This window comes from Manis pentadactyla, chromosome 7 (genome assembly GCF_030020395.1).
Source record: "Manis pentadactyla isolate mManPen7 chromosome 7, mManPen7.hap1, whole genome shotgun sequence".
In the NCBI taxonomy this organism is placed as follows: domain Eukaryota; kingdom Metazoa; phylum Chordata; class Mammalia; order Pholidota; family Manidae; genus Manis; species Manis pentadactyla.
In genome coordinates, this window is record NC_080025.1 from 669698 (window position 1) to 695502 (window position 25805).

A 25805-nucleotide genomic window follows, 5' to 3' on the forward strand; every position below is an offset into this window, starting at 1 on the left:
GCAGGTGGAGGCAGGCGCCCCCCAGGTGGAGGCAGGTGCCCCCAGGTGACTCGTGCAGGATCATCATTTTACACCTACCTGAGCCAACTGGTAGCCTTTGCTTTCAGAGGCCGTCGTTGGTCCTGTGGGCAGTGTTCCCAGCGGCACCGATTGGGGCCCTCGTGTTCGGGATGGGGCAGCAGGCATGTGTCTGCCCCACGGGAGCCGCGATCCATGACCCCACCAGGCCGGGACTCTGGATGAGGCCTGAGAGGCATGACCTCACGCAACACGCCGGGAATGCCGCCCCCGCCCGTCCATGGAGAGGGCGTGTGTGCGTCCTGCTGGCCCTGGCCTGCTCTGTCCCCTCACGTGCTGCTCAGAATGCCGGTGCCTGCGTCCCTGCGAGTCCCTGCCCACCAGGGGCCTGTCCATATGGGCTCTGGCCCCCAGTCTGCCCCGTCGGGGCCACGCCCCCACTGCAGGTGGGTCTGCCCATCTGCTCAGAGCAGTGGGGATCCAAAAAGCTACGTGTCTGCATCCCTGACATTTATTTCCTCAAGTATAAACATGGATTATTACTGGTTCGTAGACTCAGACCGGAAAGAAACTGGGTCACGTGGTCCGCAAAACCCAAACGATGGGAAAGGAGGGGTGACGCCCGGTGAAATAGCAGCTCAGACCGACCGCGGGCGCCCGTGTCCGGGATGGGTGTGAGGGCGCAGGGAGGCCCCAACAGTGCTCAGGGCCACAGGCCGCCAGGTCTGCCCGTGGGAGGCTCCCGTGCACAGGCGGCGCCTTGGGCTCTGTCCGTGGGTGGCTGACTAGCCTCCAGGTCGGCTGCGGCGCGCTCCGTCCAGCCCACAGGGTCAATGTGACCTCCAGAAGCAGCCACCTTCCCCTGCCCCAGCTGCAGTTTTCTACTGTAATCACTGTGTCTTAACCTGTTCATTTAAATTGCTGGGGCCATTGGAATGTGACTGGAGTTCACGGTCACGGGACCATCACCACCCGACGGCTGTCGGGAGGCCAGCGAGCACCGGACTCGTTGTCCAGCTCAGTTTCCCCTGACATCGCTGGGTCGGAACGCAAACCTGGCCGGAGGTGGTGATTGGTAAGTCGGCACTAAGCTTTCATCAGACAACTTTGCTGGCAGTACCTGAGCTGTTGCTCACATGACCTAAAATGCTGCTAAATACCCTCTTGTTCCAACCCTGCTGCCAGCCCATTCTCTTGCATTTTTCTTACAGATGACTTTTCTCTTCTGTTTGTTGTTGTCACTTACTTCTCTTCAGCCTGAGACATCAGGCGGCTTCCAGCGAGCTGCCCCCTGGCTTTGGGATGCCCCCACTTGCCTTGGGAATCAGACCCAGGGTGGCACACATGGGCGCTTGAGAGTCATGAGAACATCCCAACTCACATGAAAGGTGCTGTGGGCACACACAGCTTATCTTCTCAGGGAGTCTGTCTGTGGTTTCCGTAAGATTTTCATAAGGTCCCCAAAATATTAAGACTTCAGCTTTAGGTCCCATGTCTCCTCAGGGAGCCCAGAGCTGTCCATAATTCCCGTCCCTTCTTGCTCCTCAGGACCATACTCGTTACATTTATCTCTCTATTATGCATGGTCCTGCTCAGTCAGGTAGCTCTTCATTGTCAGAGCTGGGCGCTGTTTTCTCTGAGAATTCGGGCCAGACACAACAAGGGAGTTTTTATTTGGTCTTACTCCTAATAATTAGTCATTAGCTATGTGCATATGTAAGGGGGACAGCTTCAGACAGGTAGTGAAATTGAAAGAGAAATAGAATATCAGAATGTATTAGACAAATAAGACTCACAGAACATAATCTCTAGAAAAAATGTTAATTTATTAACATTCCACAAATGATGCTGGAACAATTAAATTTAGCAGCCTCTTCAGGTCCCATAATACCAAGTGACAACACCAAGATCTTGGAGGTACAGCCAGACCCATGATATTCACAATGACACAACCACAGGGAAGCAGAGCCTTTTTCCCTGGCGATCCAGGGGCAGTAGGCCTCAGAGTCAGTGAGTCCACAGTGATGTTCAGTTTCAGACACTGAGGGGACAGGCCAAGCTTTGCTCAGCCACCAAATACCACCAGCAGGATTGTGAAGGGGCCTGTGCATAAGAAGCTGATCAAAGTGATACTCACGTCTTCATCGGAGCACTCATGCCTGGCTGGTTTGAGGGTGCAAATGTATTTTCACATGAGGAAGCTTTGCCCTGAGAAGCTGGCAGGATTTTCTGCCCTGAGCTGAAACGTTGTGGCACGTCCAGCCCTTGATGATGCAGACGAGTACCTGGGAGTGGACCCGTTGTCAAGGGGGTGGGATGGAGGCCACTCCATGAGGACCTGATCTGTGAGGCGAAAGAGGATTGTACACGCACTTCCCTGGCGCCCTGATTCTGGAATCAGGAGGCATGTTCTCTGTCTGGTTTTGGTGAGCCACTGATTTCTGGCTCCACCATGGCATGCGCTATGCGGAGGGCTCGGCCAGCCCAGGGCTGGAGAAGACAGTTGGTTTGGCAGCTCTTCTTTGGGCCTTGTCAGAAGCCCCGAGGGCCAGATTGGCTGCGGACTGTTCGGGACGAGTGCTCCCCCATGCTTTGCAGTGAAGGGATGCGAGCAGCAAACAGAACTCACGTGTGGAATCTTTTGCTTGGATGCAACTGGGAAGCTATAATTATTTTCCTGGTGGGATTTACTGTGAAAGTGTCTCAGTTGCATACCCACATCAGCTGTGCCCGTGTGACTTTTTAAAAATAAAAGCCTCAGGCTCTTTTCTCAATGTTTTCCATACAATAATCTGTTTAGTCCTCACGAGAACCCATACACCAGGCATGGTTATTAGCTCCACTCACCGGGGAGAAACAGGTGCCCAGAGAGGAGAGCAGTTTCCCAGGGACACCGTGTGGCTGGTTGGGAGACGCTTGAGTCTGTTCATGTAGAGAAGCTGCGCTAACTTCCTCACTCCTCATCCTGCAGCAAACACTGTGTGGCTGGGTGAGGGTTTCAGGGCCCCAGATGCACTGCTGTGCTTGATGGCTCTTCAGAGCCCCTGCGACCCCAACGCGTCTGCCTCTGCATTGTCTCGGAACAGAGTGGGGATGGGGTCTGGGCTGATTCAGCCCTGTTCCCGGGTGTTGAGCACCACATTGCAGCAGCTCTGTGCCAGGAAGGACAAGGCGTGTACATGCACGTTTTGTATTAACACACCTTACACCAAGAAGAGAGACTGTTAATCCAAGCAGACATGCAGACCCGCTGGTCCTTTGTCTGTCCCATTATATCATTTATAAGAGATTTGCCAAAAAAGGGAGTTAGTGTTAACAAAATAAAATGTAAGGAAGCTGAACAGTGTGTTTAAAGACTCTCTTGGGGTCTAGTTTTGAAGTGCTTCCTTCACAGTCCATGTGCAGCAATGGCACACAGAATAGTTGAACACTGATCAGGGCAACAGCACCCCCCACCAGGCTTGAGGAGGCTTTTCCAGAAAAGTAAGAAAGTAAAGTTAGTTAGATGACATTCTATTGGATTTTATTTCCTAAGTCGCTAAACTTTTGGAAAATGAATAAAAACGTCTCTGGCTCTTGGGCTGGCTAGAAAATTAAACTCACCTTAGGGCAACCCCATTTTTTGAGCATCTCTCGACTCAAGCTTCCAATCATCCTGGACTGATCTGGCGACAGTCACTGAGCCATGTCACCACCATTGTTGAGAATAACCAGCTGGGAAGAGAGTCCAGGGACCCGGCCCTGAGCCCTGGCCTCTTACTAAGCCTGGCACTTCCACTGGGGTCAAACTGACCTTCCAAGGAGCTGCTGGGTGGCAGGGAGGCCAGGCAAGTACTCCGACGAGCTGCATGAATTCTGAGAAAGCCAGTACCTGGCTTGTGGCAATGCCTGTCACAGCTCTGGGCCATCCCTTTTCAGCAGCGAGATCTGTATCATCGCCCTGGCCCAGCAGGGGGAACAGTCTTGAATTCCAGAACTCAACATTTCAGATTTTAAAAAGAAAGCACATAATGATTATTTTTTAACACTTACATGAGTTCTGTATACCCTCACTGCCCAGACAATCGGGAAGAAATACCAAGGTGGCTTAGGCCTCCAAGGGGAAGGTCTGTCCCTAAGAACACTGGCTGACCTCACACACACTCGGTGGTGCACTGATTTCTAATCATCACTGATGAACCCTTCGGTGCACGTCCAGAGCTCAGATCCACAAACTCAAAGGAGACTCGAGCTGACTTGGAATCCTCATGTCCCTCCTTCCTGTTCCAGCTGGTAAGACTCATACCAGACCCAAGTTACAAGCTGGACAGGAATTTCTGCTTAAAATGGCTGTGGCACTTGATACAAAAATGTTCACATTATTCACTCAAAAGGTCTGTGGACAATTACACCAGCCCTAACTGATCATAATACTTGAGGAATGGGGACAGTAATAGATTATTACAGGTTCCTGAGATCCTCTGAATTATTCTCAAACCAAGTCATTAGACTGTATTAGAATATTTCCTGATTTGTTCCCTTAGCAATTCATTATATTTTCCTCCCTGGAACTTTGATTCACCACCTTGGCTGCCAGGTCAACAAGGGACATTCGTTATCTTAAATTCTGATGCAAATGTATAAGTTGAAGGTGAAAACTGTACAGGACATTGGGCATGTCCACAGTGTCTTTACAGAGCTGTAGGGAATTATGTTGACACTCAAGAATACGCCTAGACAGGAAGATTCTGAAATGAGCATGGAAATTGGTGCGATTTTAATGCAGCTGCCCTTTCATTTTCTGTGAAAAATGTATTTTTATCTTCCTTTCCTTTCATCTTTCCAGATGATTATTCCAGGCTCCGTCAGCTTGAGGTCAGGTTGATGAGTGAGACCTGCTCTGCCCCACAAGCGCAGCCAGCAAACTGCAGGGCTTTTCTGTGGCTTTTCCATCTCGGGGCAAAGGCAGGCTGTGTGTGTCACTCAGATGCAGAGCAGGAATGGTCTGTGTTTCAGAAGCAGTCAGGCTCAGTCACGTCCATGAAAGTCAGTTTAGAGATGCACCAGCCATGACTTCACATGAGAAGAGGAGGAAGTGCACATATTTAAGGAGAGTTTTCAGGGAATATGTTTTTACTACTGATTTTCATTGTAAGTAGAGACAGTTAGTGAGCCTTGGATGAGGCCGTGTCCCACGTTCAGGACGCGCCCACTGAGATGCTCCAGCGCAGATGGTCGGTCCCTGGTCCTTCTCTAAGTCATGTAACCACTGACGGCAGGCATGGCTGAGGTGCTGAGCCCACTGCACAGGCGAAGGGCGTAGTGCTGTGCGGAGCCGACAGATACGCCACCTCTGTCCCCGGGCCTGATGCCACGTGGGTGTGCAGACCTCACACGTGCTCATTCCCGGGCCGTCTGCTGGGCCCAGACAGGCCTGTGCTCCCCAGCCCTCACTCGTGGCAGGCAGGCGATAGGCAGCGGCACCCTGAGAGCTGCTGGGGTTTTCTCCGAGAAGTCGGGTGGGGTGAGGCTGGCGCTGAGGCTCTGCTGGTGCCGAGGGCTTGGCTGGGGGCTGGGTGGAGGGCGTCCTCACCTCCCCTTTAAAAGGACCCTGATGGCCGTGCTATTGTCCCAGTTTTGCAGGTGGGGGGACCAGGGCCTGGGTTACTCCTCACATCATGCAAACCAGGATGCGCCTCTGCCTGAATGTATGCGGCGCCTCCACTGGGGCAGATGGGAGGCAGCCATGTGCTCCCGGGCAATGCGAAGGTGGCTGGGCTGCGGTGCTGCAGCTTGGGGCCTCTCGGAGGATGGGCGCAGCCCTGAGGCTGCTGGGCAGGCATCATCTTGGCATCTCTGTGTTTCAGGGATGGTGCAGAGGCACGTTGGAGCCTGTCATGGGAACTGTTCCCACAGAACCATAGGGCCTCCCTGAAGGCCGGCACCCTCCCGGGAACATGGCAGTGGCCCACTCAGAGGTGCCCCCACCCAGAATGATTGCTCAGGGCTTCGTGTCACATGGGATGATGATGCACACCGGGTTTTTCATTATAGAAAACATGAATGGCTGGAGGCAGATGTGCTGCCAGTGAGCCTTGTATGTGACCTTCACGTGTTCCAAGCATGCTGTTATCATGCATGCACATGTGCAGCTGCTCATTTTGCGACATGCCAACAGACGGACACTGGCGCCCTCTCTGTTTTCTGTGTTTGCCCCACCTTCCTAATGCTGCGCAGCCCACAGGACCCGCCGTCTCGCTAGCATCTGGGCGCCAAGCAGCTACGCTCGGCACAGCCACACACTGGCTCCATGTCCCGTCAGGGGCCGCACAATTTGTTAAACCAGAATCAACCTGGAATCGAGGGCTTTGAGGACAAATCTCAGTCTGGGTGCTGCATAAAACCTGTGCCTGTTCACTTTCCTGCCAGCAGACTTGAAGTCTGGTGTGTTTAAAACAAGAAGAATGACTCCTGGGGCATGATTTGTCAATGAATAATAGGTAACCAGTTTCATCTGTCATTTTTTAACAAATGTTATTCACTTTCATTAATATCCAAAGTGAATTAAGTGAATAAACCAAGGCCTGTGGCTATAGATCAAAATTCAGGTTTATGGCTAAGTAGCCCTGAAAGTGGGTATTTACAAAGATCTATGGTCTGGAACAAATATCCACAAATCAAAATTTTGAAGTTGCTTTCTTTTACAAAATAAGAGTAAACATAGTATTTTGGCTATGAAATATTTTAATGTATAGATTTACATAATGAATTTTATGTACAGTTGAGTGTATGCAAGTCTGCCTAACAGCTGAGCACCATGCATTCCACATCGAGTCACTGGAGTTAAAGATGTTTTTTTAAATCAGGCCCTGAAGTCAACCTGATGCCCAGCACAAATGGCAGCCACTGGCACCCATCTCCACTGCTGGCCTCACTGCTCGCAGAGCATCACCTGCCGTAGAGGATCTTCCTGCCAGCATGTAGGCTCCCAGTGTCTCGCAGCCCCAGAGCTTCATGTCTGTGGAATGTGCAGGGTAGCAAGCAGGCAGGTCCTGGGTGTCAACCACAGCATCCCCTCAACAGGAAGGCAGGCCCACAGCACAGCCACGCTGCAGATAACCTCTCAGCGTCCATCCCAAGAAGTACTGGGTTCCATAATAGGAAGTGTGAAAATATCCTTTAAGTGATATTTCTGAAAAGGAATTTTAATAATTTAGGAATAGTCCATCATGCAGTCAGAGTTCACTGGTCCTCAGACAGGTCCAGGACCTCCCGCCAAAGCTCACTCCCAGCACAGCTGTGTGCGCGACTCCCGGCTCTGTTCATGCTCCACTGCAAACCCTCTTCCTAGCTGTTTGTGCAGAGCTCATGTCTCTGAGCATGGGCATAGTGCCCGGAATTGGCTGCAGTTGAAGAACAGAATTGGACACAGACGGCTTATTGGCATCCATTTACACTTTAGTATGAATGAGTTTGGCACCTCTCCTTTCTGAGCTCATATTTTGATTCTAGAAAAGAAGTATTTTAAAGAAGAAATTGAAAAGGAGAGTGGGCATGTGAGCACCTAAGGAAGACACTGACAGCCAAGACATAGCAGATCTCCTTCCAAGACTGATCACAGCAGCTCAGCAAACAGAGGAGCAGATACTGCTGACATGCAGCACAGGAAAACTGTGGCCTCTGGAGCCAGAGAGAATTTAGGGCCCCAGTTCTCATCTTAGTACATCACTGAGTTGTGAAAGGATTTGTTTTTGAGGTCTAACTGACACAGCATGGTGACTCTAGTTGACAATTCTGTTTGCATATTTGGAAGTTACTAAAAGAAGACCTTAAAAGTCACCACCACCAGGAAAATTTTACAACTGTGTGGTGACGGATGTTAATTAGGCTTACCATGGTGATCATTTCACAATGTATACAAATATCGAACCATGTTGTGCACCCGAATACTATAATATTGTATGTCAATCACACCTCATAGGATTTTAGGCCAATTACTTAACATCTCTGAAGCTTACTTTCCTCATGTGCAAAATGGGTATAATAACATTTCATCTTACTTGTTCAGACAGTGAGTCCCTTCTCTGAGGTAAGGTAACTGTAATCAGTAAATTAATGTCCAGAGACAACAACAGGCTGACTCTTGGTGATGTCAGAAGGGAATGTCCCCAGGGCAGAGGGAGCTGGATTTGGGATTTAGGTTGGGTAGTGAAGTGGCTTATTGTCTCCACATTTGCCATTTCGCCCTTTCTTCTGAAAGAGTTTGAGGGAAAAGCTGCTGGAACCCCACAGACTAGGGTGACATGCATTGGTTCCTGGAAGGGACTAAGTAAGGTGTTACATTCTCAGAATTACCCCAAAAGTTGCCTTTTTAGATGCACAACAAGCCAGTGTGTTACACAGCAGGCTGGAGAATCCGGAGCAATTTGTCTTTCCTTTTGTTACCTATACATGGAAAAGCTCTGGGAAACAGCTTTCCCCTCCAAAGCTGAATGCCTGCACTGGCTGCCACACTTCTGGTACCCGCAGTGGTTCCAGAAGCAGGACAGCCAGCGGGGCGAGGGCAGGAGGCACAGCCCATCCCTGTGAGACCCAATCAGAGGGCAGCTGGCAGAGCGTGTGAATGACTTGCTCCGTTTGAGTTTCTTTCTGAATCTTCATTCTGCCCTGACATACATGAGTAAAAGGGTGTTAAATAGAGGAACAGTGAAACTACATTTTTATCGTCTCCATTTTCTTTGCAATAAAGAAGAAAACTCAAGTTTTGGCTTGTGAATGCTTGAACACCAAGCGTTTCTCTTATTTCCTTGCTACTTAGAAAACCCTTCCATTGCTGCTCAAAAAAGATCTGGAAAACGTAAGCAGCTTAAAGAAGCAAATAAAATGGAACTGCAATTAATTCCTCCAACCCGAGACACTGCCGGTGTCTTGGTAGATGGCCTCCAGAACAAAATGAGGATCATAAAGCACACCGGTGTGCGTGGAGCTGATCTCACTTAGCACTCCACTGGCCATTTCTAAAATGGCTAATGGGTCTCCAATATTCTATGCAGTGACTGTACCACAATTTATTTTAACCATTCTACTTTAATTGGATATTTGAAAATCAAGGATTGCCAAATTTTTATAAAGGAAAAAGAAAAATGTCAGAACTTACTCTGAAGTCATTTGTACCAAATCCAGGAGAAGGCACAGTAGTAACTGGAGCCCTCAGCACTCCTCCTGCTGGGCACTGGGCACCTGGCGTGGAAGCCGTCCCCAAGGAGGCGGTGGCGGCAGAGCGCTATGCCAGAAATGGCATCAAGTGCAGGAAATTAAGGCAGTATGTCAAATACAGATCTTAAAAGTGTTTGAAAGTTAACATCATGGATTTTTTTTAACATTAAATTGCCTGAAAAACAACTCTTCAGAAGGCAACATTCTAACATAGAAATTGAGAGGGAGGAGGAATACGCAGAGAACTTCATATGAAGTTGGTGATTCTGGACACATGCGGCAGGGTCAGAGGGACATGGCCACAGCTCCCCCGCGGGCGGGGCGGGCGGCCAGGTGGCCGGGTCTCCTGTTCCCAGCTGGCGGAGAGGGCGGAGTGGGGGCTTTAGCAGACCACTGTGGTCATGCCAGGAAGTTGGTGGTTCTCGAGCCCAGCTGCACACTGGGCTCCCTCTGGAGCCATGCACGAGCGGCCCGGCCGCCCAGACCAAGTGAGCCATCGTCTCGGAGCCAGGCAAGGTCTGCGTCCTTCTGAGTGTTTCCCGGGGGATGGAGGCGAGAGTCAGCAAGCAGAAATACAGGACGCCCTGGTGACTTTAATTCCAGGGAAACAACAGACAGTGCATGGTCTACCGTAAGGCATTATTCTCCGTTTGTCTGAAAGTCATACCTAGCTGGGTGTCCTCTGCGGGCGGCCCTGCCCTGGGACTTCAGATGCAGCAGTCAGAACCACCCTCAGAGACGAGACCATGTTTACTTCCACACTGTCCACTCTGATCTGAGACACTGACATCACCACTGTGAGCAGCCGTGGCTTAGGTATGAAGGCCAGGTTTTCTGAGCTTTATAAAATGCCCTCTACTCTGTCTTTAAAATAGCATTCCCAGTTTAAATGTGATGGACATATCTTCAAGCAAACTTTGATATAAAACCTTATGTAATACAGATGGTAGTGCAAAGGATTTAACACTGCATTCATTTGGAATTTAGATTTAAAACTTATAAAATATAATTAATGTCACTTTTGAAGTGAATAATGATCAAGTTTCACAGCAGACAGATACAATTTCATCTTGAAGACTTTCGATATTTAAATACGAAGCAGTCTGCTTTTCATTCCAGCATTTTTAAATCTCTTTACAAGACCAGAGAAATTCAAAATTGAGAGTATCTTGCTCTTAGTCACAACCGAATTCCTTTGGCGGATGGCTTTGTAATTTATTTGAATGCAGTGTGGTGGTGAAGGTGACTTGGCAAGGCCTGAAGCTGGGACAGAAATGTGGGGGTGGAGTGACTGCCAAGACCCTGCTCGCATGGGCTGTAGGGGCCACCTGTCTCCAGAGCCAGTGTCATTCTGAGCTGAGTGGGGTTGCCTCGTTAGTGACTTTGAGTTTTTCTCTTAGCCTGACTTAAGTGACATTTAACTTTTAATGAAAGATTCTGAAGACTTTAGGGGCAGCTTCTGCTGAGACTTGATCCTTGGTCCAAAATAAAATCACGAGCATTTCTAAGGCTTTCAAAGGAAAGTCATTAGTAATGATTACAGCCACGGCTGGTGCAGGCTGAGACACAGCTGTGAACAAAATGGAGGGGCGCAAACATTAAAACTAATCAATGTCTTTGTCCTTACGAAGCAGAAATGAATCCTCAATTTCAGCAGCCTTCAAATCCTGTCATTAGGAAAACGGCAAAATCGTGGCCTTGAGTATGCTTTCTTTAAGTAAACTTGTGAAGAGCGACAGAATCTGGAAACTGGTGAGCTGTCAGTTCGCCCGACATTTGGGTCACCCTTTCAGCAAACCAAACCGTGGAGCATCTTTGCCCCCAAAAGCTGCTTCTGGTCCTGCTGCAGCTGAGGCCACACGGCACCGTGGGGCACCCTTCTGCTGGCGTCACTCTGAGCTCCTCACCCCTGCACCATCTGTCTGCAGGGACGTGCTTCCTGGCTCTGCTCACACAGTCAGGCAACATGGTCACAGGCAGAATTTTTCACTTGACCACCCCCCGACCTCCACCCTTTAAATGCACAGTAGGTGGGCCTCCTTTGGAGAGAGACACAGTACCACCCAGGGGAGGGCCATCGTGGGCCCACAGGGGTGCAGCCCAGCGCAGCAGTGAGGTGGTCGGGGAGGGTCTGAGCGGCCACGGGTAGTGGAGGGCAGTGCGCAGAAGGCCAGATGGGGGTACTGAAGGGGAAGGGCCAGGTGACGAGACCACTTGGGTGACCAGAATGGGTGCCGCTCAGAGGAGGAGGGGGCAGACCTGTGGGACTGTCCCCAGGGGAGAACCAGCCACACAGCGGGGCACAGGGGCAGGTGTCAGTCAGCTTGAAACCTTGACTTAGTAGAAAAGGCTTCAGATCCCACTCCCATCAGATTAAAACCTAAAAGGAGGTGAACGTGCTCTCAGAAGCCAGGGGGTCCTCACCACGGACACCTCCACCTGCAGACTTCAGAGGCAGGCTGCCCTGCTGGCCTGTCCCCGTGCGACCTGAGAGAAGTCCTGAGCCAGTCCAAGGACTCAGCTTCTGCACTAGACTGGCCATCACAGCTGCAGGGCGGTGGGCAATGGCCGCTGCCCTGGCCACCTAACTACTGCTTCTCCAAATAAGACATGACAAGGATCCACGCCGGAAGTAGGCCAGGCAGGCAGCGTGGTCTCGGTGCCAGACCAGCCTTCCAAGGCGGACAAGGAGCCGGCTTCAACTCCGCTGCAGATTGGGCCCAGGGGGGCAAACGCGGGGCAGCATGCTGGGTGAGTGGCCCTCTGCGGGAGGCACCATCTCCACGCTCGGGGCGGAAGCTGTCATGTCCCATGGCTCATGTGAGAGAGCAGCTCCTTCTCCCTCTGTCCCTCCTGCTGCCTGGGCATCATGGACTTGAAAACCCTCCGTCACCTGCAGTTCTGGGAGCCAATGAGGGAGGAGCCAGGGGACCTTGGAGACCAAGGGCACAGTGACCCCAGGACAGGTCTCAGCGAGGCGTCGTGACATGCCCAGGCGGCGAGCGCAGCGTGTGGGGCCGAATCGCGCTCGGCTAGCAGCGTTGCCATCACTTACTTGCTCTGCGCCCTGGGTGTGGGAGGGCGGACGGTGGGACACGGTGTGGTTGACCAGGAGGAGCTGAGCCGCTAATACGGACGGACACGTGAACGCAGCTCTGGCAGCTGGGAGGTGAGGCCAGAGCAGGGCCCTCGAGGGCGCTTTCTCTCCGCCCGCGTCCTCCCGGACCGGGAAAGGCTTTGCCAGGGACGCCGCCTCTGGGCCCCCTGTACCTGGATCTGATAAAGGGCCAGGGCAGAGGCGCAGTGTGTGGTTCACCATTTCTACCCTTAAAATCAGGCTGGCCTTCCACAGACTCGGCACCTGCCGGGGGCTGTTCTGGGGGGGCGGCCGCCCTGCCCGGCGCAGCCTGCGACCCCCGCATGCCCCGCGTCCTGTGGCCGACGGCACATGCCCGTCCTCCAGCACCGGGACGCTCGCTCGCCCCTCGGGCTCACCCTGTCGACGCCCACACTTTCTTCTCTATGTGTCTCTGTTTGAGGAGAACAAGCAAGATCTGAAATAGCAGGTGCGTTGTTCCCGTCAGTCCTCCTGCCCCCATTCCGGCGGTGACCACGTGACCACCATCTCCATGGCAACTCACTTAATTTGCACTGTGCCTTATAGTGCATTATGTTCCCAAACAAATGAAAACAGAGTGTCTCCGGTTTCCCGGGACCCTGGAGGGGCCCCTTTGACCGACCCGCTCCAGGGCAGCCGCTCATGGGCTGGAGAACCGGACATGAAGCCAGCATGCTTCCGCCAGGCAGAATGGGTACAGCTGGCTTAGGTTGTGTGATTTGAGTAAAATGTCCCATAAATACTTCACCCGGTTCAGGCAGATGTTCACTGTACATACATAAAAGTATGAAATGTATATATTTTTGAAAGAAGTAGCTGGGATTGCCCATAAAATGAAATTCTGCTACAAATGTGCATGAGATGGTCCCTGGCCTCCTCAGCGCCTTCCACAGCCAAACTGCCCCTTTTCCCAAACATTCCATAAACTCCCTGAAACTGGCAGAGGCCAATTTGCTGCAATAAAAGGGGTTAGATCACGAAGTGCTCAAGGGGTCCATCTGCAGACATTAGCTTGCTGTGATGGTATTACTAGCAGGAAGTAAATGTAGAATATTTGCCCCAGAATCCATGCCTGATATTGCAAACCTGCTTAAATGCATGTGTACAGTCTAAATATGTAATTATATGTGTATGTATGGAATATGTACCCAAATGATAACAAACATGTTCTGTACATGATGAATTGCCCAGAGTCCTCTTCTGGGGCTTCTGTCTCCACAGGGAGACCAGCCGTCTACACCCCTCACTATGACTCAGTGTGGGGGAGAATCCCTTGGCCGTGACAGTGCATCTGAACCACCCTGCAGCCCGTGTGGAGCTGGAGCAACAGAGGAAGGTGCCTGGTGTTGCTGGGCCTGTGCAGGACAGAGGCCACCAGACATCTGCAGTCTAGCTCCCCATGGGCTGGAGGGACAAAGATTGCAAGCTGTGTGTCCTTGGCCTCCGTAGCCCCACTGGGGAAGGAGAAACCATGCTAGGTGCCCCAGACCATTCACACCCACGCGGTGATGCCTAGCAGACGCAGGGCAGCAAATCTGGGGTGGACAGCGATGGTCAGTGCCAGTGACCTGAAGTGTCCTCCCAGCAGGAGGAAAGGAGGTACACATTCTGGACAAACTGACCCAAGATGAACTGAAATTAAGCATTACGACTGTAACCACAGGCTTTGAGCATTGCTGAATGGAGCCTCTGGTAGGCAGAGGCTCTGGCAGTCAGAGAGTCCTCGTTGGGGCTGGTCAGCATTCAGGTGGGGCTCCACTAGCTGGAGGAGCCGGGAATAAAGGCAAGGGAAGTTCTCTGAGATCTCTTCTCTGCAGACAAAGGCTAGCTAGCCTGGGTCAGAAGGGCGAGGCCCACGGGCACAGCGAGCACATGCCTGCCCCGCAGGCTGGCCTCATGGTGGGTGGCTGGCAGGTGTCGGCTCTGGGTGCTAGATGGAGGGTGTGGCATCTGGGCAAACAGGAAGCATCTTGAGCGTGGATGCCCGGGATGTGCTGAAGATGTGCAGAGTGTGACCGCTGTCTGCCCCAGAGTGTACTGAAGAGTGACTCTGTTTCTCTCTTTGCAGAGGAAGAGGGCGGGGACCTGGCCCAGCCGGGCATCAGCTTTCCGGGGCCGGCGGAGGAGGATCTCGGTAGGGCACAGACTCTACCTGCTCATGGAGGACTAGACATGTGGGCCCCCACCAGGGTCATACTGCACCCCAGAAACCAGTGAACCTTGCACAGAAATGTGTTCCCCACACGTCAGACTTCATGATGTCCCAAAAAGAACAAAATAAGATGCAGTGAAATTAAAAAAAAAAAAAACTTGTTTCATAAACATTATGAAGTTTAGGCAATATCATCTATTAACTATTAGCTATTAAGGCAGTTCATTACTATCAATTAGTACAGCAGCTAGTGATGTAACTGACACGTGACACCTCACTGCTGTTCTCCTTCCCCACTGAGACTGACTTACTCTAAGTAAATCTAAGGAATGGAAAGGCATTTGTATTTACATTTTTTTCATGTAGCTCTGCAATTTAACATAAAATGCTGATTTCTCTGGGCAAGCCCAGCATCCACTGTGGCCTGGATGCTGTCCAACCATGTGCTTTCTGCCGAGGGGGCTCCAGGTTACAGCCGTGCGGTATTTCCCCAGGGCTACTTAAAATCATGTGCGAGTTCTGTGTTCATGCCTCCACAGACCTTAAAGCTAGTGCACGGTTGGCCACCATCACTGAGGGGCAGGTGCTGTGTGGGGAAAGTAAAGTGTGGGGTAAATTCAAATCAAGCAGTCACTGGGCAAACAGACCCCATGTGAGGCTCTGGGGTCTCTGCCCTCCACCTCACCTGCTCAGTCACGCACCTGGAAGAATTCTGGCTCCCTGTCTCAAGTTGCTGAATGCTTTATAACACTGAGGCCTGTATTAGGGGTCCTATGTTTGATTTACATTTAAATTTGAGTTTTTCAAATGCAGTTTTTTCATTTAAGTTAGCCAGGGAATCTGTTACCCACTTGATTGGCTCAAAGAAAACCACTGAGAATTGAAGGGATCCATTTATATGAAGCTGTGATTTCTTTTATAGAAAATGAGAGCCCAGAAAAAGTTTGCTTTGCAATTGAAAATTGTGAAAACAGGTATAGTTCTGAAAGAATGACAGTATATTATCCACTGTGGTAAAGTTTGAAATTTATTTCTGACTTGATATTCTAAGCTAGCCTTTCTTAACTAGGAAATACGCAAACAAAATCATTTCTCCTTGTTAGAAAGGCATGAGCCTGTCTCTGGGGCAAGTGACGTGTCACCTTTTATGTCACTCTGGTGATGGCAGGAAGCTGGTCTGAAGAGGCTTCTCATGAATGACTCATGGGACTGGAGTCTCACTGAGACTTGGGAGTAGCTCACCTGTGTTGGTTCTGGGCCTGAAAGTTTTCGTATTACAACCATGTCTGTAAGTGGCTCTTCTTTCTTGTGACAATGAGGGAGACGTGCCACCAGCCTTAGGATCGTGTGCTCTCGGCCTGTGACTGGTGGCAGGGTGGCTGCTGACACGGCCCCTCTGGAAGGGCCCGGGTGGGGCCAGGCCAGCGGGGGTCCCACTGGGAGATACGCCTGCTCTCCCAGCCCTGGGCACCCTGGGTGTGGCCTCACCTGGGGCAGCCCCAAGGCTGGGCACAAAACTCAGACAAGGTCCTGGGTCACCCTGGCACAGGCCCAGTGCCGCCCATGAGCTTCCTATAGTCCCAGCCGGAGTCACGTCCCTTCCATAGCACGTGGTAGAGTCAGGCCAAGGGGTCAGCATCTCACAGTTGGATTTATAGGCTGCATTGTACAGAGGGAAGTGGGTTTTTGTGTGTGTGGTAAAATATGCATTACATAAAATTTGTTGTTTTAGCTATTAAGTGTACATTCAGTGGCATGAGATGCAGTCTCAGTGTCGTGAACCATCCCCGCCACCATCCCCAGAACTCACTCTGTCTTCCCGGACGTACACTCTGCACCCACCGAGCGCTCCCTCCCCCACCGCTCACCCCACCATCGTTCTCTCTGCTTCTGTGAGTTTGCCTGTTTTAGATGCGGGGTCTGTCTGTCTGTCTGGTTTGTGTCCTCCAGTCCATCCATGTTGCAGCAGGTGTCAGCATGCCCTCCGTTTCCGGGCGGAATGGTATTTAAGTGCGCAGATGGACTGCACTTTTTTCCCCCCCTCCGACCGCAGCAGACACATGGGTGGCGCCTGCCTCTGGCTGCTCTGGGCATGCTGTGTGGGATCCATATGATCACCTTGGGTGAGGAACAGCTCGGGAAAGGAACAGCTGGGCCACTTGGTAATTCGTGAATTCTTTTTTGAGGAACTGCCATACTCCCCAGGGGTAGAAGGTATTGAGTGAGTGGTTTGTACAGTCTGGGCCTGAGATGCCAGTCTGTGGTCATGCCAAGGAGAAGGAGGAGGCAGGTGTTAGAGCTCTTGGGCAGGAAGCAGCAGAGGATCGGTGACCGTGGCTGTAGGGTGCCCCCATGTCATCTGGTTTCCACTGGGAGTGGTGGGTGAAGGCAGTGGGGGGGGGCACAATGGCGGGAAGCAGGAGCCCGGACGCCAGACGCCCGTGAGGCAGGACAGCCCGTGTTGTAGGCTCAGGGCCGTGCACACTGCAACCGCGGCTGCAGTGGCCTTTCCTGGCTCATTCATGGATGCATTAGGCCTCAACCCTGGTTCTCACCAGTCATGTCACTTGGGGAGCAGTTAAAAATGCTGCCAGCTAGTCCCCACGCCTGGACATGCTGATGTGGCCCCTCTGAAGCAGGGTTGGCACGTGTGGCCTCTGAAAGTTCCCTTTGGGATCCTCATGGGCACCTGCCATGAGAACCTGGGTGCAGAGGGTATGAAAGGGCAGTTAACCTTCAGGTGGGAGAGGAGCACAGGAGGAGGTGGGCCCACAGGGGGAGGCCCAAGTCACACTTTCAGCCTTTTGGGGTAACACACTGGGGGCATCTCTGTAATTACAGACATTCACTTCTCCAAATCGAGTTTTCTGGGACCCTCATCTCTGAGTGGAGGGGTTAAGCCAGGGGGCTTCCCAGCCCCAGCCCTATGGAGCTCCAGGCTACTGCACCCAGTTAAAGTCAGAGACGCTTAGTCACAGAGGTGGCACTCCACCCCAGCACTTGTGGCCTGCTCACCATGCAGCCACGGCCAGCGCCACCCTCAGGGAAGGTGCATGCGCTTCGGGTCCCATTCAAAATGCCCATTTTTCTATTTTAAAGTGCCCTCAGTCTCAGGTGGGGGACACTGACAAACTAAAACCTTCTCTAGTGACAGATAAATTAGTAAAGTCACCTTTTTAGAAATGAGTGCCACACCCCATTCATCCCACTACATTTAAAGGGCATTTGCATTCTCTGACACTCATATTATACAATGTATGGAAACTAATTTATGACAAGGAAAATGACCCTGGAAGGCAGGAAGACAGGGAAGGTTTCCATAAAGTTGATCTGAAGGCAGTGATAGAAGCGAATTAATGCAGCACCTTCACAGCGGCCACAAAAGAGGAGGAGACCCTTTTTCCAGAAGAAAGGCACTGAGGGGCACCTTCAGACTCACTAGAATAAATTGCTCTCCCAGAAATTTTTGTGTCAGTGGCTCATTAGAGAGGCTACTTCTGAGCAGGCCTTATCTTCATTCTCTTGAATGTTATATTTAATCAGTTGTGAAGAGTTGGCACTTTATAAGCATTTATAAGGACTGTCATATTGACCCAAATTTTGTACTAGTAAGTCAATTGCAAACTGAAATGGGAAAAAAAAGACGCAGATTAAATGATCAGTCAAAGAGTATCAGGCCCATGTGATCTGGGGCACAATATGAAGACGATGGGTGCACGTGTAAGTCAGAACAACACGCGCATGTCAAAGTGGTTCCACAGATGCCTGGAGCCTTCTGCGGAGCGGGCACGTTTTCGTCTGGGGGGACAGTTCCCCGGCATCGTTTCGAGGCTTCCACACCATGAGGCATAACATACTTTAAAAGAACTTCCCTTTTAGAAATTTGTTGTGTCCTTGCACCAAGACCCCTGGCCATCTTGTAAGCATGGAACACTGTAACTTATTTCCTCAAGGTAAACTTCCAGAAGTTTCTAGACATGGAGAAGGCAGTGCTATGCCGTTTCGGCACAGACAGTAACTGCATTACAGCATCCTCAGCGGCCAGCGCTCCTCCACTCTTGCCCCTGTCCTCCCGCAGGCTGCCCGGAGACATCCCTGCTGCCCCTCACTGCCCAGTGGGCTCCAGACGCCGGTGGGGACAGCACCCCTCCAGCCTGTGACGAGAAGCTGTCACCTGCTGCGGAGAAGTGAGGAAGGCCTGGCCCAGCGGGAAGGGCCAATGCCGAGCAGGAGATGGCGCCGAAGGATGTGTTTCATTTGACAGTTTCATGTCAAAACTTTATTTCTGTACAAACAAAAAGAATTAGTTTTAAAGTTACTAATATTTAATAACTATTAATAGTGGAGGTTAGGATATTGGAATTTCGCACCTAAATTTCCAAATGCATTCCTACAATTTCTCCTAAAATACCAATTTTTAACTTGCACAGCTTCTGAGCTGCTAAATGAATCATAGTGACTTCCCCCAGGTTGGGTCCCTTCTCACACAGTAAATTGTCACTGACTGCTTCAGGCACATGCAGGCCTGTCTGTGTCCTCGGTCAGGCTGCTGTAACCGTGCCGCAGCTGCGGCTTATCCACGACAGTGTCAACTTCCCCTGGTTCTGAGGAGCCCGCAGCCCCCGTGTCTGGGGAGGTGGGGTCTCCACCTTAATCGTCACTGTCCAGAGGCCCCTCCTCATGGCTTCACCGTGGGGATCAGTGTCCACATGTGAATGTGGGGACACAGGCAGTCAGTCTAGAGCAGCCTTCATTCATTCAGAATCCTTACCAACAATTTGTTAAATTAAAAAAATGTACAGAACAGGAAATAGAACAGTGCAGCACCCAGACTAAGGCAGTTTTGTTTAGGGAGCCATCAGGTGTATGTGTGTATGTGTGTTGGGTGCCAGTGTAAAATGTCTTTCACATTATGAGCATGAACAAAACGTTCGGAGGCCACCTGCAGGAAGATGCCTTCCAGAGCATGGCCAGCTGCACACCCCGTCCGGCTCTCTGGTGCATCTGGGAACGGCGGCCGGGCGTGTAGGGCTGTGGAGCAGGCCCTGAGGGTGCCCGTGCTTGCTTTTGGACTGGGCACTTTGCATCATTTCCCTGTGCCCAAGTCCAGGTTTATTAAAGGAAATGTGGGCTCTATTTTAAGGACACTGATTCCACTCTGGGCTCCGCCCCATGACCTCATCATCCCCCTCCTGACATCATCCCACTGGGGTTAGGATTCAGCCTATGAATCTGGGGGACACAAGGCATCCTAGGCAGGGCGGTAAGTGAGAGAGAATCTGAGCACCTGGGGACTAGAAGGGAAGGCAGGTTTGGAGCGGTCACATAGGGGCAGTGACGGAGAGGGTCAGTGAGGACTCCTGGGTGACCCCGGGGCCAGGTGATGGGGAAGGGAGCATGGAGGCTCCTGCCCCCACCGAGCCCCCACCTGTCCACCCAGTGTCTCACAGCACATCCACCCCCGGCCCCGAGAAACACCAGCCTTCTGACACCAAGCCTGTGCCAATTCAAGGAAGTAGAATGTGAAGGGGCCTCTCTTCTGCAGAAATGTTAAGGTGCTCTGTTCTGAGTCTGTGCCCACTGGCCACAGGACCCCTCGGCGCACACCTGCTGAAATGTGGCTGCACCAGCACTGGGACTGTGTGTCTCCGACGTGGCCCCATGAGGCAGAGGCAGCACTCCCAGGACTGCAGCTCCATGGACCGTGGAACCTGCCAGGAGTCGATGCCCATCTCCCTGTGGCATTAGAGCCTTAAATATGTGTGTCTTTTTCAAATATAAGTCTTTGGTATTACGATGTGGCCCTGGGTGGAGAGCCGGAGAACGTGGTTTGGGATGGCTGCTCTGCAGTGTGCTGTGTGTGCCTGGGACACAGCCAGAGGAATTCCCGTCGCTGCTAAGGACACACTAACTGAATCTCATGCAGGGCAGACGGGCAGACTGAAATGGCGTGTGTAGGAGAATCGAGGAGTGATAAGAACTGTGGCCTCTGCCCGATGGTGGAGTCTGGGTGTCTGAGACGGAGCTCGTAGGAGCAGTCCTTGGGTGTGTCCGGAATGTTGTCTGCCATGTTCTTGAGTTATGTGACATGTCTGTGCCACTTAGTCTTCCATTTGGATGCAAAATCAGATTTGCTGATACTCAGCCTGAGCGGGAGTGGCTGCTGTTCCCAAATTGCATTCTGGTTGTAATGAGATCTGTCTGCTTCCTCCTCACAGGACGTAGTGTATCAGCTCTTCTGAGGGGTTTTGTCTGCTTATAGCTCCAAATCATCTGTTCTTTGGCTGTGGCCAACTAAGTATAAGTTAAAAATGGACCTTAAATACACATTCTAAAGGGAAAAGGCAAATTACATGCTACGCTTTTGGGCGGCACAGACATAAGGTTTGGGGATACAGCTAATGGACATTTTGCAAGACCAGAGCTCATGAGAAAACGGGTGTGGCTACTACCCTATTTTCCCATGAAGAAATTGACTTTCTTCCTCAGTCGAGTTACTTGTCAAACCTTTGAGGAGCTGGCCGGCTGTGGTTTGGGCCCTCATCTCCCTGCAGCTCTAGTGTTCCTAGTGGCTATAGGGACAGAAAAGTGAAACTTGATTTCTCCCCTCCATTTACTATGGATTTAAGTAAATCCATGAATCTTTGGGACTTGGTTTTCTCAGTTTCCACATATTGTCATAACATGTAAATTTCACAGTGGTTCTGAGAACCTAATTAGGCCAATGCTGGACATTTCCATTCTAGTCATCTTTTTTGACTGTAGAAAAATACTTCTAACTGTGTGTATCAGACAGACATATGTACATATGTAACTGTGCATGCATACACACACATATACATGTATGTGTATGTGTGCATATGCTTAACAGAACTAAGTGATCCCCAGCTATTTAGCAAAGTGAACCCTCACTGCAGTGTCCAGGGACCCCCTAGTACATCACTGATGTGCATTTAAGGTTCTTCCATGTCTATTTGTGGCTTGAAAACCCATTTCTTTTTTCACGTACTGGAAATAAGCCCCTGTATGGATGCACATAACTTGTTTATCCATCACCTACTAAAGGACATCTTGGTTCCTTCCAAGTTTGGGGAATTAGGAAAAAATTTTTATTTTTAATTAAATTTACTCAGTTTTTCTTTCACGAATCGTTTGGTGTCATGTCTGAAAGCTCGTTGTCACACAAGGTCACCTAGATTATCTCCTGTCATCTTCTAAGAGCTTTATGGTTTTGCACTTTACATTTAGGCTGTTTCACTCAGCCTCAGCTAAATTTGGTGAAGGATGTAAGGTGTATCTCCAAATCCACTGCTGCTTCTTTCACAGGAGAATGGCTGGTTATTCCAGCACCATTTAAAACACCAAAAACTATCCTTTGTCTCTTGAACTTCCTGCACTGTTTTGTCAAACAATGACTGGCTGCATTTATGTAGATCTGCTCCTGGTCTCTGCATCCTGTTTCACTGTCTCATTATCTGTTCCCTCACCAGCACTGCACGGTTCCAGTGACTGTGGCTTTGTCCTGAAACTTGATGTCAGGCAGTTGGTTCTTCTCTTACAATACTGAGTTGGCTACACAAGTCTTCAGCCTCCCCATATAAACTTTATAATGCGTAAGTTTGTCAGTATCCACAAAATAACAGGATTTCTATTAGGATTGCATTGAATCTATAGATTAAATAGGCAAGAACTGACATCTTAACAATATTGTTCTCCTTACACATGGAATATCTCTTCCTTCTTTAGATCTTCTTTGATTCCTTTCATCAGAATTTTATAGCTCTACTCATATAGAGCTCATATGTATTTTAGTAGCTGTATACATATTTCAGTTTTTCGGTGCAGTGTAAATGGTTTCGTGCTTTTAATTTTAAAATCCAATCACTTGTTCCACTTTTAAGAAAGCAGTTAACTATTGCATATTGACCTTGCATCCTGCAACCTTGCTTTCTAATCACTTATCATTTCCAGGAAATTTTTTATTGATTCTTTGGGATTCTTTACATAGAAACTCAAGTCATCGATGAACAACAAGAGCTTTATTTCCCTCTTCCCAATCTGCATACCTTTTCCTTTTCTTGTCTTATTGCATTAGCTAGGACTTCCAGTATGACACTGAATACAGGAGAGATAAAGGGACATCCTTGCCTTGTTTCTGATCTTATCAGGAAAACATCTAGTTCCTCATCATCAAGTACAATGTTAACTGCAGGTTTTGGGTCAATATTTTTTATCAAGTTGAGAAAGTTTTCTTCTATTCCTAGTTTGCTTAGCCTTTTTAATCATAAGCAGGTGTTGCATTTTGTCAAATTCTTTCTCTGCATCTATTGATATGATCGTATGACTCTTCTTCTTTAGCTCGTTGATATGTTGGTTACACTAATTGATTAAGGAGAGGCCTGGGCAGATACTTTGCCCTCTGAGCAGCTGAGTGAGGTGAGGTGAACTTCTGGAGAGATGACAGAAAACATCTCTGGCTTCTTGCCCAGATACAGATGGAGCCAAAAAAGGAGGCAGAAAACAGAGGGGGGTATCCTGCCATCTCAGGACGAAGGCAAGACTTAGTCACACTCAGGAAAGCAGACAGGAGCTTGAATTTCCTTGGTGGCTTCCAGGCAAATAAGTATTGGTGCTAAGAGAAAAATAAGAACTTTTACACACTTTTTAATCACACTTTCTTCCTTATTGTTTTTCAGTATTTCTTCAAATGTTTATGTGATTTTACTTCCCTGATTTTCATAATACTACAATGGTGGAAAATATAATTTTTGTTATTTCCTCCACTCCATTCATTTTCCCAATGATGGCCCATGAAATGAACCACAGGCTTTGGAAGAACATGACAGTTTAGAGCCCAGATTGTTCATCTAATGCTGAGATAAAATTACATTTACAAAAAGCACTGAATTCCAAAATGTTTATTTCTCTGAGTGAGCTAGACACCAGGTGTTCTCAAAAGTAAGGCAGGGACTCAGGTTGCTGACAATTGCAGACCCGTGCTGGCATGGTGAACATTTAAAAATAATAATGGTCATGGTAATCAAGACAATTTGGTACTGGCATAAGAACAGACCCATAGATCAATGGAACAGAACAGAGAGCTGAGATATAAACCCACAAATACATGGCTAATTAATATACGATAAAGGAGCCATGGATACACAATGGGGAAATGTCAGCCTCTTCAACAACTGCTATTGGCAAAACTGGACAGCTACATGTAAGAGAATGAAACTGGATCAGTAACTCCATCCACAAAGGTAAACTTGAAATGGATCAAAGGCCTGAATGTAAGTCATGAAACCATAAAACTCTTAGAAGAAAACATAGGCAAAAATCTCTTGAATATGAACATCTTTTTTCTGAACACATTTCCTTGGGCAAGGGAAACAAAAGCAAAAATGAACAAATAGGACTACATCAAGCTAAAAAGCTTCTGTACAGCAAAGGACACCATCAGTAGAACAAAAAAGCATCCTACAGTATGGGAGAATATATTTGTAAACGACATAGCCATCAAGGGGTTAACATCCAAAATACATTAAGAACCCACATGTCTCAACACCCAAAAAGCAAATAACCCAATTAAAAAATGGGCAGAGGATCTGAACAGAAACTTCTCCAAAAAAGAAATTCAGATGGCCAATAGGCACATGAAAAGATGTTCCACATCACTAATTATCAGTAAATGCAAATTAAAACCACAGTGAGATATAAACTCACCCCAGTTAGGATGGCCAACATCCAAAAGACAAAGAACCACAAATGCTGGTGAGGATGCAGAAGGGGAACCCTCCAACACTGCTGGTGGGAATGTAAACTAGTTCAACCATTGTGGTAAACAATATGGAGGTTCCTCAAAAAAACTAAAAATATAAATACTATTTGACCCAGGAATTCCACTTCTAGGAATTTACCTGAAGAAAACAAGATACCTGATTCAAAAAGACATATGGAACCTAAGTGTCCATCAATAGATGAATGGGTAAAGAAGAGGCAATACACACACACCAGGGAATATTATTCAGCTCTAAAAAGAAAACAAATCCTACCATTTGCAACAACATGGATGGAGCTAGAGGGTATTATGCTCAGTGTGATGACCCAGGTGAAGAAAGACAAGTACCACATGATTTCACTTATTTGTGGGATATAGCAGCAAAGCAAAACTGAAGGAACAAAACAGCAGCAGACTCAGAGAACCCAAGAATGGACTAGTGGTTACCAAAGGGAGGGGTTTGCAAAGGGTGAGTGGGAGGGAGGGAGAAGGGGTTTGAGGGGCATTATGATCAGCACACATAATGTAGTGGGGGCATGAGGAAGGCAGTCCAGCACGGAGAAGACAAGTAGTGACTCTATAGCATCATTACACTGATAGACGGTGACTGTAATGGGGTGTGGGGGACTTGTTAATATGGGTGAATGTTGAAACCACAATGTTGCTCATGTGAAACCTTCATAAGATTGTATACCAATGATACTTTAATAAAAATAATAATAATGGTTGAGATGTTGGCAAATCATTGTGCCTTGAACAGACAGTAAAGAAGCCCAGTAACCCCCTGTCCAGTGTAAAATCGTTAGGACCATGGCTAACGTGACCTCACTGGGCGGGACACCCCTCCCAGCACAGCAGCCCCAGCACAGGCACAGGGAACCGCGTGCCCTGGTCAGCTGGGAACTCAGTAGAAAAATTCACACTTTAAAGAACATCTTTGGGTTCCTAACATAATTGCTCAGGGGTAAAATTTCCATTTGTCTTCTAACACTATTCACCTTGAAAGTTTATTCCAATGTTTTGTTTAGTAAATGTTGAGAAACCATGAAGTCCCCACATGTGTTCCAGAACTCTGCTTTGCCCTTGATGTAATGAAATTTTATTTTTTGTTTTTTTAAGTTTGTTTTTGAAATCAACTTAAATTCCTCACCCTGCCTCCCTTCACAAAATAAAAAACGGGCAATTGATTAAAATTGTTTCAGTGATGGTTAAGTATACGTGGATGATTAGAGAAACTGGTGTGTGTGTGTGTGTGTGCGCACGCGTGCGTGCACAAGCATTCACACTCTTGTCCAAGGACAGATTTCAGAAAGGTGATAGGAGATGAACCCATCTTACTGTCTTTGTCCTATCATTTTCTAGGATAAATTTCGAGGTGAAGAAATGTGGTAAATGGATCTATTCCTCAAGGAGATTTTATTTGTGTAGTTTGGTGGTTTTGATTATCAATGAGGTAAAAAATTTTTGTTAGTAATTTGTATTTTTGTGCCTTTGAAATTATGTTCATTTTACCTGCTAGTTTCCTTTCAAGGAAATATTTTCCT

The 25805-nt window shown here is 49.0% G+C and overlaps 1 protein-coding gene across 5 annotated transcripts in view; it reads left to right on the top strand.

The window, feature by feature from the left end:
* LOC130684399 (disks large-associated protein 2-like) overlaps positions 1–25805 on the top strand; it is a 386173-nt gene that overhangs the window by 347240 nt on the left and 13128 nt on the right. For 2 of the 5 annotated variants that reach the window (XM_057505039.1, XM_057505038.1), the window contains one exon: positions 14400–14465. The exons of the other annotated variants lie outside the window; for them this stretch is intronic. In XM_057505039.1, coding sequence (XP_057361022.1) covers positions 14400–14465 — 66 coding nt within the window. The remainder of the gene's footprint in view (positions 1–14399; positions 14466–25805) is intronic. 5 annotated transcript variants of the gene reach the window in all.